Below are 12,888 nucleotides of genomic sequence, written 5' to 3' on the forward strand. Positions count from 1 at the left end.
AGGCAGCCAGGACTTCTGCCTTTGTGCTAAAGTTCAGGGCAGAGAAGCCGGGAGATCCAGGTCCATGGGCTATGTCACCTCTGAAACTGCCCTTCCTCTCTGAGAACACATCCCAGTCCCTTCTGTTTCCTGCTTCCTTCATTGGAGAGGTCGGCAGAAATGGCTCTGCCCTGTTTTTCAGGTCCTCTTTCCTCCACTCTGTTTCCTGCTCACAGCCTTCAGGAGGTCCATCTACATCAGAACCAGGACATGAGGGTTCCCATAGAGTGGGTTGGCTTTTCTGCTCAAATGGTCCTAAGAGTGCCACTTACTGTCTGACAGAGAAGCGTGGATGTTGAGCTTGAGATTTTAAATTCTGGTCACTCGGAGCTTTAGAAGTCAGTTGATTTCATCAAGGTCAAGGGATAAAAAGATCCGAAATTAAGGTCTGTTAGAGAGGTTGTCCTGCAAGGGCTCCTGATGCCTCTCCTGGGACCCATGGCGCTTTCGTTCATAAAGTGAGAGCCGCGTGGTCGGGTCTGTGGAGGCCTAGGCGGTGCCTGCGCCCTGGTGCCTGTCTAGGAAGTCACGCTGGTCCAGAAGGCAAAGGAAATGTGCGGTTTTGATTTGTATATCACAGGTTTTAGGAGAAAAATTTCTATTTCCTTTTTTTGCTCAAGTGTTTCATTTAAGTATTACTGTTTTTATTTCTGAGGGTTTTTTTCCCCCAGTGCTCTTAAGAATTTGGTGACTGAAGTCACCACCCTCTGGCACCAGCCCTGGAAGTGGTTGCATTTAAGCATTGGCCACCTCTACAGACATTCATTTGAATTATTTCCCAAATGACTTTGAAATTTTAAAGGAGTATTTAATTTAAAGTAATTCATGATTATTAAGGAAAATTTAAAAATCAGGCTAAATGGAAGGAAAGGAAGCCATTTGTTCTACATTTCAGACATAATCATTATGAGTGTTGACTTTTATTCCATTTCTTTAGACCTTTTATTTTCAGACACAGAAAAGTTTCCCATAGTCATTGTGCCTCCCCTAAGATGCTTATGTGAGCAAAAGGGAGGCAAAATTATGTCTCAAAAAAAAAAAAGCTTGAAAAATCCAAATCTACTTAATCACTATGTCTCGGATTAATGGCGGAACCTAGCTCAAAGCCGAGGCACAGTGTGAATTTAGGATAAACTGTTTAATTAAAATTATATCCAGTCTCTGCAGACAATAGCATTTGCTGTCATGCTGAAGGGCCAAGGTGGACTCGGTTCAGTAAGAATGTCCCTCAAGTGCCTGGAGACCGGGTAAATGGCTTTTTTGTTTTCCTTGCTTATCCCTGCCACAATTACAATAATAAAAAAAAATATGCCTCCACTTCCCCATTGAGGTCTTGGCAAACCATAAATAGAAACGTGTGTTTGGAGAGCCGCTCATGTTAGGCGGCATTGGAAGCCTCGTTTGTTTAGCTGCATCTGAGCAGGCAGAGGCTTTAGGCCCAGCCTCCCTTTTTGGGAGATTCCTGTGGACTGAGGTTTGCCCAGGTTGATCGATCATCTCGCCGGACTCCCACCCCCAGAGTCTGCTTCTCCTCGTGTGAGAGGGAAAGATGAAGTCTATTGTATCGCATGGATAGCTGCTTTTTCTTTTATATTTCGTTTTGTTCTAGGAACAGCAAAGTGTGGCTCCTTAGGTAAAAGCTCTTGATGGGAAGGCATGACGACCCGAGTTCAGTCCTTGGGACGCATGGCAGAAGGAGAGTCAGCCCAGAAATGTTCCTCCACCTCCACACCTGCTCTGCGTGCGTGTGCCTGCTCCCACGAAACGCCATGCACACAAATAAAACTATGATTAAAGTTTAAAATAAAAAGATTATTTTGGGGCTAGAGAGATGGCTCAGTGGTTAAGAGCTTTTATACTTGTACCGGAGACAGGTTTGATCCCCAGCACCCACATCAGGTGGCCACAGCTGCTGCTGGTTTTCCAGCTCTAGGGCCTCTTACGTCCTCTCCTAAGCTTCTGAGAGCATCTGGATTCGCGCTCTCTCTCTCTCACACACACACACACACACACGCGCGCGCGCGCACGCACACAAACACACACATCATTAAAAAGTAAAATCATTTTAAAAAGAAAAATGACCTTAATTGACAATAATTGTGTATATTTATAGGGCACAGTGGGACGTTTCGATACACATTTATACCGTAGACTGATTAAATCAAACACTCAATTAGCATATCCATCATCTCATGCTTTTATCATTTTATGTGTATGTGAAAAACCTAATCTTTAAGGAAGTATTTATTTTTTAAATTCTTTTGAAACAGGGGTCCCACTCTGTAGCCCTGGCTGGCCTGGAACTTGCTCTATAGATTCTGCTGGCCTCAACCTCAAAGAGATCTGCCTGGGATTGAAGGCGTGCACCACCACGCCGGGCTGAAATTTCAACATTGAGTGGACGTGTTACCAAAGTACCGTCAGGCTGCCGAAGCAGTTTTAGAGAAAGGCAGATAAAGTGGGTGGTGATAGCTCCATCCTCGCTGTGGTCAGAGCCGGCATCTGTGTAGCGTGGCTCATGTTTTGACTGCCAGCCAGGAGGAAGGAAGCTTGGACCACTCGTATACTCATCCTCCTTATTGAATGTGCTTCCATTTCAGCCCTGGTACCATCATTTGTCACCAGGAAGAAATTCATTTGATTTACTAATCTCTTCTATGGCAGTGGGGTGGGGTCCTGTGACTGCTCGGGATGAGTGAGCCCCCCAACACTGGCTGTGTTCTGTCCTTGGCTGTCTCACCCGTTCACGTGGACAGCCAGTGACTGTCAGCGTGGATTGTGGGGGTCGACACCACTGGCCCTCACTTAGCTGCTGGACAAGGGAGCTGTCATCCTGACTGCTGGAGATGCTATCTTAAGGAAGGGATGTGGCCTGCGGGGCTTTAAGTGGGGGACTTCCCAGTCATTGTTTGGAAGCAGGTATTACTGGACACACTCATTGTCTTAAGCACAAGCTGATTTGAACTGGAAGAGCCCAGGAAAATGCAGCAATGTATTTGCATAATTTCCCCAAGGTGGACTTTCCCTTTGCCTGTTTTCAGAAGGTGTCTCAGCGTTTGCCTGGAGCCCTGTGCTCCGCTCTGTCATTTGTGCCTCCTGGGAATAATTAGAGCTATGTGACCTACCGTTCGCCGCGTCTCTCTCATCTATAAATTATGATGGTCTGCTGGCTTTGTTCCTTGGAAATCCCATGGAGATACTTTAGGTCAATTTAACAGGTACAAATAGAGATTTTTTTACAAACCAATAACCTTAGGTGGAGCCATTTTGTACTTTTCTTCAGAGTGGTTTGGAAGGGGAATGAAGTTTATCTTACAGTGATACTTGAAAGATACATTTTAATTTAAAGAAAAACATTGAATGCCAGATTCCCATCAATAAATTCACACCAACAAACCTAGATATTTGAATTTTGTTTGTTTTCCTCACCAAGAACGCACTCCTTGGCCTTTAATGTCCGCCTGTGGTGAACAGAGGAAAGAGAAAATTCCAGCTCTTGCTTTGAGGTTGGGGTTTGCACACGTGAGAACTGTTTAGGTGAGGTGTCGTCCGCTGTGTTGGTAGTGCTGGGTTAGGCGCTGGCGTGCTGAAAAGCAGCCAAGAAGAGGTGACTGGACGCAGGACTCCAAACATGGCTGAGGCCGAGTGTCAGTAACCCGCACCTGGAGTTGGGTTTCCTGAGAAAAATCCCAGGCACGCTGTGTTTTTCTTGGCTTCGTAAATTTCCATCCCTGAGATGGCTGACTGACATTGCTGTTGGAGTTGTCACCACATCCCTGTCAGTTGGTAAAACTCTTGGCGTCCAGACTGCAGACATTGTGTTTGCTGTCTGGGGCGGTCGTGAGTCTCCAGCAGGCTCCTTTTGTGGGTGTTTCTCAGCATCGTCTCCCTGCTTTAGGACTTGAGAGAGCAGGGGACACAGCAGGCCAGAATCCTTATGCTCTGAGAAGCTTCCCAAGGAAAGGCTTGTCAGGGCTCAACAGGAAATAGAACAGAAAATGCCAGATGTCGGGGACAGAGGCTGCGGTGTGTGTGGGGAGATAAAGGACCAAGGAAGAGGATGTCGCAGGTAAGGCGGCCCGTCTTTATTGAAAGGCTGCTCAAGTGTCCTGTGGCCGACAGAGCCTGCCTACACGGTGCACCTATCCCTGGTCATGATCACTATGTGGTTCAGTTTCCTCCCTCAGTGCCTGCCCCTCTCTCCCTGCCCTGCAATGTAGCATCCTTGAGATTCGGATAAAGAGGAGCATCCAGCTTCCCCTCCAGCCTTCTTGCCAACAGTGTAGCTGGACTTGTGGTCCAAAGCCGTGGTTCTAGGAACACCCGACAGGGTAGGCCCGACCACCTATCTTAGTAGCCGATTCAAGAGACAAGGACTGCGAAGAGCAGAGGAGGAGTTTAATCAATATGCATTGGGTTGGGGAGCACAGAAAAGACTGTTTTAAAGGTAAACTTTATTTTAGATAAACTTGAAAATAAATAAAAATATCATACACCAAAATTAACCCCACCCAATTTCTGTAGATCTCAGCGAACTTCATGCAGTTGGAATAGGCATTTGGAAAGGGAGCCATGGAGCAGCGCATTCAATTGTACACTTGCAGTATTTTAAGCTCTTAGTCACCACCAGAAGCCCCCCCCCATTCATGATAGACTCAGAACTAAAATTACTATTAGCTTTATAACGTCCTATCATTTGCGTCCGCTACCTGAGTTCCGTCCAGCCTCCTGCCTGTGTGTTTAGCTCCCATAATTCCCGTCCGCTACCTGAGTTCTGTCCAGCCTCCTGCCTGTGTGTTCCCATTTGCACCCCTGTGGATGCCATTTGCTGGATTCTGCATGGGAGAGAGAATGTGCACTTTCATTTTGTTTCTGAGATTGTGTGGCCCGCTTAATAGTGTGCTAAGTCCATTCATTTTCTCATAACCCTGTTCATTCATTTACCTCTTTAACAAACGTTTTCATCACACTTATTTTGTTTGTGTGTGTATCTTTGTGTGTGCACACATGTGGAGGTCAGAGGACAGACGTGTAGGGGTTGCTTTCCTCCTCCAGCTGGGTGGGTCCCGAGTTTGTCAGGCTTGGCAGCAGGCGCCGATGAGCCTTCTCGTCTGCTCTCGTTCATTTATTTCTGCAAAAGTAAACTGTGTGTCTGAAGAAAACTTACAAAATGTGGATGATTTCAGAGGGGAAAGAATACAAATAGTTCCACACGCTGAAGAGAACCAATGGCCAGAGTTTTTGTTTTTAAACTCTTGCCTGTGTGTGATACTGTAAGCATTTTCTCAATAGCTTCAGCTGTTCCTTGGGAAACAGTGCTGATCAGGTATTTGCCCTACTTCAAAGCTATATGTATTGGACATGAGGTCTCTTGTTACCCAATTCCCGACTTGTATTCGTGGTGACATCCTGATTGCCGTCTAGTGACTGGAAGTTGCTGTTATCCCCACCTCAGTGGAACCTGGGCACGTCAGTGTGATGAGATTTGTGGGTTTCCTCTGGTGGTGGGTGATGGGCAGCTTCTTCTGGCAATGTTCCTCTGAGAACTGGATTAGCAAGCTCTGGAGGCCTCACCTTGGAGAACTCATGGGCACACACAGCTTTGTCATTTTCGGGGGCTCTGTTAGGTCCTGGATCCCCTGAGAATACATAGTAATGCAGGTTTCATCTCTATGGTTGTTCAGCCAGACATCTAGTGAGTCCAGCTTCAGATTTAGGTGGCGTTAATCCTTGTATTGACTCTCTAAAGGGCCCTGCTCCTCCCACATGGGTGCCAGTCTCTGTCAACTCTGTCCTCTCCTAAAGTGACCCTCCCATTTCCCGCTCCATCCCCCTGCCCCTTTCTCCTGTGGCTGCTCCTGTCATGCTCTGGTTGTTCTCAGGAGTGCAGGTCACTTCCTGATACCTTTCCTTTCCTTTGGCCAGCAAGCCCACCAGGGTCAACAACACTATGGGAAAACTTTATCCGCTCACTCCCTTTGTGGTTCTACCTTAGCTAGAGAGAGGAATGGTCGTGTTATTAGAGACGCTTGCACGCATCTGTGAGTTTTCTTTTGCCCTTAAAGCTAATTTTTGTGACTTGAATGTACTTTTGGTGTGCCAGGGGGCTTTGATAAAGGGTTTAAAAGCCTTTAGGCTGAGATCATACGTATTTATTCCCTGTGTGGTTATTCCTCGTATGGTTATTAGCAACAGCAAGTACAGTTTCAAAATTTACATAGACTCATTGCCAAAACCAAGTTTGTTCATTTTTTTTTTAAAGACAGTCTTACTCCCTAGCCCAGGCTGGCCCCAAACTCATGGTGATCCTCTGCCTCAGCCTCCTAAGTGCTGGGATTATAGATGTGAGCTGCCCTGCTATGTTATTTATGCTTTGTTTTAAAAAATCAAATTATTTGTACTTATGAGTCCTGGGTCTCATACTCAGGTCCCCAAGTCTGACCGCATGTGATTTTACCTACTGAGCTATCTCGCCAACCCCGTTGTTAGACTCTTAAAAGAGTCTAGTTACAGTATTTGGAAATATCTCACAAAACGTCTAGTAAGCTTTGTGAAGAGACGTTTTCTTAGCTGAATTCTTATGTTTTAACGAACGACAGTGCCATCCTTAATAAATACTTCCTTCCACTGTTGGGTTGGTGGTGGTGTCCTAACACTGGCCGCACACGTGAGTTCACTCCTTCTTAACGTGCAGTCAGTCCTGCCTTCAGCCAGTGTGCTGTGCTTCAGCCCTGAGATCAGGGAGCACAGCTATTGCACGTCAGGCTCGGGAGCAAAGGTGTGCCCCCAAGAGGAGGAGCCAACTCATCCTGATTGGGGGGGATCAGTGGGTTTCCTGGGAAGGAGGAGAGGTCTGAGCATGAGTGGGGGTGGCGGCTGCAGCCTCCTGGAGTGTGGTGGACATTTTCCTGGGAGGAAGAGAAGGGCAAGGCAGAGGTCTAAAGTTAGCCTTCCTGGGAACCGAAGGCACCCTGGGAAATGCCTCCAGTTTCCCTTAAGCTTTTGTGGTTTTGCCTACCCAGCAGGTAGGGATGAGTGCGTGCTGACATTTGAGCACTGAAGCACCGTCTGTGGAAGCACACACTGGGTCCTGAGTTCCTGCGGTCGGCTGTGCTACTCTCACTGTGTATCCCCAGTGCACGGTCCTAGGCGTCCTCTTTATTGGAGTTTAACCAATGGGTGTGTGAACCTGTTGAGGCCAGCGAGTCCAGGGGCTCGGTGATGTTGGTGTCGTTTGGATCCAGAGGCCTGACATCCACCTCTTTTTAGAAGATCGTAGAGGAAAGCATGGCCACCTGTTTCCTGTCCTCTGAAATGGCATTTCCTGTGGGTGCTGCTCTGTCATCAGGTGTCCTCTTGTCCTGAGGCGTGGAGAAACCACATCCTCTTCTGAGGCATGGAGAAACCACATCCTCTTCGAAGCCTTGGGATCAGGAGGTTGGACGCGACATCATTCAGCTCCCTCGCTGGCCATAGGTCTGAAGCATCCTGAGAGGTGACATTTCCAGTCCCTTGAGTCACCCGACAGGGAGGTCTCATACCCAGAGATTTTCTTGAGCTGGGCCCCTTGAAGGAATCAGCGATCTTGGGACAGACAGGTGACGGCTTTACTTGGTGTGTAAGTAGAGAGATGGGACAGTCTGGCATGCGAATTCCTTTTTGTTGTTTTCTGGGTTTCTCTGTAACAGCTTTGGCTGTCCTGGAACTCACAGAGATCTGCCTGGCTCTGCCTCCCAAGTGCTGGGATTAAAGGCGCGCCTGCCGTCACTTTTGCAGGGCATTTCCTGTAGAGAGTGGAGAACCTTGGCGAACAAGCATCAGCCCTTTTTGCATAAACCTTCGCCTGAGAAACTTGCACAAGACTTGCTTCCTTCAGAACCCAGTGTGGTTTACCTTATGGAAACTCATCATGTTTGCCTTGCTGTCCTGGCTGCCTAGAAATTCAGAGCCAATTAAATAAAGCACATAGAAAGTCATTGCTAAATCTTTTGAAGAAAATACACAAAGTCCTTAGGAAAATGCCTGACTAATGGCATGAACATGCGGTGTTCCAAACGAGGATCTGAAAATGACTGTCGGGGTCAGCAAAAAGAGAATGCTGTGTGTGTGTGTGTGTGTGTGTGTGTGTGTGTGTGTGAAAATGACTGTTGGGGTCATAAAAAGAGAATGCTGTGTGTGTCTCTGTGTGTGTGTGTGTAGGTAGAGACGGCGAGAGGTATATGTGTATGTGTGTGTTTGCACTCAAATGCATGTGTCATACATGTGTAGGCCGGAGGTTCCTGTCTAGGATGTTTGATTGCTTTTCACCTTATTCTTTGAGATTGGATCTCTCGCTGAACCTAGAGTCATCCATTCTGGTACCGGCTAACGAATTAGCTCCCAAATCCACTTATCCCTTCCCCCCGCCAGCAGCTGTCTTGCAGACATCCACACTTCCACACCAGGCTTTTCTACGGAGATCCAAACTCACTTTGTTCATGCTTTGCTGAACTTCTCCATAGCCCTCACTTTTTGGTCTTGAAATGTAGCGCAGGCTAGCTTTGACCTCAGCCTGAGGGAGCTGAGACTGCAGAGGCTCAGCCCCAAACTCCCCAGCCACGACAGGATTTAATTTTCAGTTGCTGGAGATCTTTGCAATGCATTGCCCCAGTGCAGTTGGTGCAGCTGCTCTTTTAGGCCATAAAGCCAGAGTCCTGAATTTAAGGCTAGAGTTTATTTCTTTAGCATGGGAATAGCAGCAGGACTTACACTGCGTGATCATCTATGTGCCGGCACACAATGTTTACTACTTCACTGCGTTCCCCCCATAGGGTCGCACACAAACGTTGACATTATCCGTTGTGGCTGGCTGACATCTTTTCAGCAGTTTGAGCATAGTTAGAGCAAGTCAGTTTAGCAAGGTGTCTCAGTGTCTCAGTGGAGGGTGCATACTGGATCCTCGCCCTTGGTTGCCATGTGGCCTCTGTGTACATTTAAACTCCACGTCAATTTGCCGGTGTGAGAAGCAGGGCTAAGTTATATAGAGTCGTGAAGTAGGCAAGCCCATGGAGCGTACGCAGTGCCCAGATACAGTACATGGTGCTTCTTGAGTAAGGCTTTGACACCTCCGCACCATTACCAAGTGCTGCTGTGCTTGGGCTCAGTAGCTTTGGATAGTGTGTCTCCTTAGAGGACAGGGATTCTGGGGCCGTGGAGGTCTGAGGAGGGAGTGGCCTGTTCTGTGAGCCATGGGGGGGGGGGGGGGAAGGTCATCGAGTTGTTGCTTATGTCAGTATCTGTTTCAAGCTCTGACATCATTTTTCTAGTTTCTCATGCCTAGGATACTTCTAAATTTCGATTTGGTGGTTCTTTTAGTTTTATGTGACTGTAACTGAACCTCCTTCCCTTTTGAATTCTCTTGTAACCTTACAATGATTTTTCAAATTCATGGGTCAGACTACTTTGGAATGTAGTTTTGATGAGAAAATCTGAATTTTGAAAGATTACCCTACAGCCTACCCAATTTGTAAGTATTGGATAGTTTTCCTTCCTTCCCTCCCTCCCTCCCTCCCTCCCTCCCTCCCTCCCTCCCTCCCTCCCTCCCTCTTTCCTTCCCTCCCTCCCTCCCTCCTTCTTTCCCTCCCTCCTTTCTTTTTCTATTCTTTTTTGTTTTTTGTTTTTGAGACAGGGTTTTTCTGCAGCTTTGGAGCCTGTCCTGGAACTGGCTTTTGTAGACCAGGCTGGCCTCAAACTCACAGAGATCCACCTGCCTCTGCTTCCCTGGGTGCTGGGATTAAAGGTGTGTGCCTCCACTGCCCAGTTTATTCCTTTTTTTTTTTAAGTTTGGGACATGTGGGTCTTGAACTTCGTGTGTATTTTAGGAAGGGAATGGCCTTGAAGCTCTGATCCTTCCACCTCTGCCCTGATAGTGTTGTGATTCCAGGGCATGCACCTCGACTCTGGGTTAGTGTGATGCTGAGGATGGAGCCCAGGGCTTTGCCTGCCAGGCCAACATTCCACCATTCGAGCTATGTTCCCAACTCTTTAAAAGCGAGTTTATTATAAAAGCCAGGTTTTGTTTTTTTCTTGACATAGGAGCTCACTTTTTATTCTAGGCTAGCCTTGAACAGGAGGCAGTCCTCCTACCTCAGGCTCCCGAGTTCATACCTCAGAATTTCTGAGTGGAATTACGGGTATGATCAGTCACACCCAGCGAGTTAACAAATTTTTAAATGTAGTTTATTTATTGAGCAATTAATGCCCATACGCAAAAGGATTTCTGATGTTTAAATGACAGTGACAGGTGCTGGGAGGGAGAAGGGGGCGGAGTGGGCACTGGTTAGCCCCTCAGTTCCCACTGCCAGTCTCAGTCGCTGTGCCTGGAGACAGTGGGGAGGGGGTGTGGGGAAGGGGTGAGACGGTATCTGTGTTTCTTCTGCCGGTTTCTGTTCCCCACTTCGGGGCTGTGGATGCTCTAGAACTAGGTTCCCTGTTTACAGACTGTTTCTAAATCTGTATCGGTTACTAGATGCTTCCCGATTGCAGAGAAATAAACAGAGGCACCAAACGGGAGGTGCTCACCGCCTGGAAATACATCAGTTTATTTAATCCTGGAAGTGCATCACTATATTTAATCCCAGGGTCCGTGCATGCTCTACCTGCGCCGTTTTAGCAAATCCCGCCAATGCTTCTGTTTTACCTTTTTCTTTAAAGTTACTTCACCATGAATATGAGGAAATAATAAAGTAGACTTCTGGAAGCACACTGGCGTAGGGGCAGCAAGCAGGACCCTGAAAGTAACCTAGCTGTTTCCCTGGGCTTTCCTGTGTGTCTCCGTAGGATGCTTTTGTCTTGGCTTCCCATCTGTTTCCTGTTCTCCAGAGAAGAGACTTTCTGCTTCATGTGCCCACTCTGACCTTCTCCATCCCTTAGCGCTGGGTGCACACCTCCTAGTACACACACGTGTTGGTGCGTGCAAAGGAAACATTCATGGTGAATGCTTGTGTTGCGCGGAATGTTAATTTATTCGGCATATTCTAACAGCAGATGCTTGCGATTTCGCCTGCTGCTGTCTGTCCTTCTGTGAGAAGTGATTTCTTGCCCCGCGCCTCGCAGGAACACCCTTGTGTGGTTGTCTGGTCCTGCTTTGATCAGGAGCCACCACGTATTTGGTGCTTAGACTTACCGCACAAACGAAAGCATTCTGAAACTGCCGCTCTAGACTGTCAGGCTCCCTAGCTGGGAGCTTCAGTGTGGAAGCAACAGGAGTCTCGCTGAGATCCACGAGCGTTCTTTCGGCTCTGCGCTGTTTGGACTCACATTGATTTGGCCCACACCACGCGGAGCAGACAGACACAGTGAGGCTGGTCTTTCATCACTGAGGCAGCACACTGTGTATTGTTCTGTTTGGGGTTTGTTTTCCTTTGGCCAGCGAGCAGGAGCCTCCCATTTTCTGAGCTGTAGTAACACCCCTGGAGGCTGGCCTTCTCGGCCATGCCTTCCCACCCCTCAGGCTCCGCACGTCCAGCCAGTAAGGCTGACCCTTCTTGCCTGGGAAACCGGCTTCCTTTCCGTCCTCTGGCCAGTGGTGTGTGTGCCCGTGCCTCAAGCAGCAGGGGACTCTCAGCTGTCCCTGCTGCAGGCTTTCTGACCACGGTTCTGGGTGGAGAATGCAGGCTGATAAGTACAGGACTAGTGGGAGAAATGACAAGAAGGAGCTGGTCATCGAGTCCCCCCTGCAGTACAAGGATCCAGCCCAGGGAGATGTGGAGGCGGAGAGCTCCGTGCTGGTAAGAACCCCGGCCCCACTCAGGACTGTGGCTGTGCGCGAACAAGTCTGCCAACTCTTGCCCGGCTCTGACTTTCTGACTCGCTCTGCCTGTCTCTGGCGAGCTCTTCTCTCCCCCCTCTCTCCCCCCAGGCTGACCTAAAGCCCACTTCCATTACTTCCTGGGTGTGAGGAAATGTTGATGTTTGTGGGTAAACAGATTTTCAGGAGGAAACTCTGCATAAAACAATTTGGTATTGTTTAAAATTTTGACACACGTAGTTGCAACATTTTTCAGAAATAAACCCAACCAGGGACGTTTTAATAGCAACCTGGGAGTTGGAAAGAGCGCACTTTGTAGAGTTAAACTTTCTTTACGTCCGCGAGAAAACAAGGCAGGTGCTGAGGGCTTTAAGACTGCTTGCGTTCTCTGTGCCTCACTTGGGTTTTCTTAACTAGGGAGTTTGCTTTGAGCAAAGTCAAAGAATCTCAGCTGTGAGGCAACTGACAGAAAAGCTGATGTCTTAACATTAGCTAAATTCACAGCAGTTTGAACAAAGTCAAGTGCCGTGGTCGGCTCTGGGAGGGAGGATGTGAAAAGTGCCTGTGTTGTTGGCCATCTCTGAGTAGGCTGTGTGTGCTTCCCTGTGGAATTCCTTTAGTACAATAAAGGCATATAATTTTTTAAGCAAGCTGCAGAAACCACCAGCATCTCTGCAGAGGGGACAATTGAGCCTTTCACACGATCTGTTAAAGGGATTGTCATGCTGGTGCCTGGCTTTCTCCGTAGCCTTTTTTTTTTTTCTTTTTTACTTTTGCCTGAACATGGATGTTTGGTTGAGGCTGCTATAGTGCCATAGTGTTTGGTTTCTGATTAATAGCCGTGGGGATGGAAGCTTAAACTTTCCGAGAGCAAACCTGACATGAACAGATCGCTTTCCCTTGTAACGGAGGCGGTTGCCTTATATTGGCACTGCCTTGAGAATGGCTTTGCTCGTCCTAGACTGGGTCAGTCAAGGAAGCTGACCCCCGCCCCCCGGCAGATGATGTTTTGAAGCAGTTGTATGTTCCTTATCTTACATCTTTCTTCTAGCTCGATGGCT

General features: G+C 47.8%; 1 protein-coding gene across 14 annotated transcripts in view; it reads left to right on the forward strand.

The window, feature by feature from the left end:
• The window catches only part of Dock9 (dedicator of cytokinesis 9), a 248,407-nt gene that overhangs the window by 87,607 nt on the left and 147,912 nt on the right, over positions 1-12,888 (forward strand). For 4 of the 14 annotated variants that reach the window (XM_038309770.1, XM_038309774.1, XM_038309782.1 and 1 more), the window contains exon 1: positions 11,607-11,807. The exons of the other annotated variants lie outside the window; for them this stretch is intronic. In XM_038309770.1, the coding sequence (XP_038165698.1) occupies positions 11,688-11,807 (120 nt within the window). In that variant the 5' untranslated portion in view covers positions 11,607-11,687. Of the gene's footprint in view, positions 1-11,606; positions 11,808-12,888 lie in introns of those variants that run through there. 14 annotated transcript variants of the gene reach the window in all.

Source organism: Arvicola amphibius, chromosome 13, assembly GCF_903992535.2.
Source record: "Arvicola amphibius chromosome 13, mArvAmp1.2, whole genome shotgun sequence".
In the NCBI taxonomy this organism is placed as follows: domain Eukaryota; kingdom Metazoa; phylum Chordata; class Mammalia; order Rodentia; family Cricetidae; genus Arvicola; species Arvicola amphibius.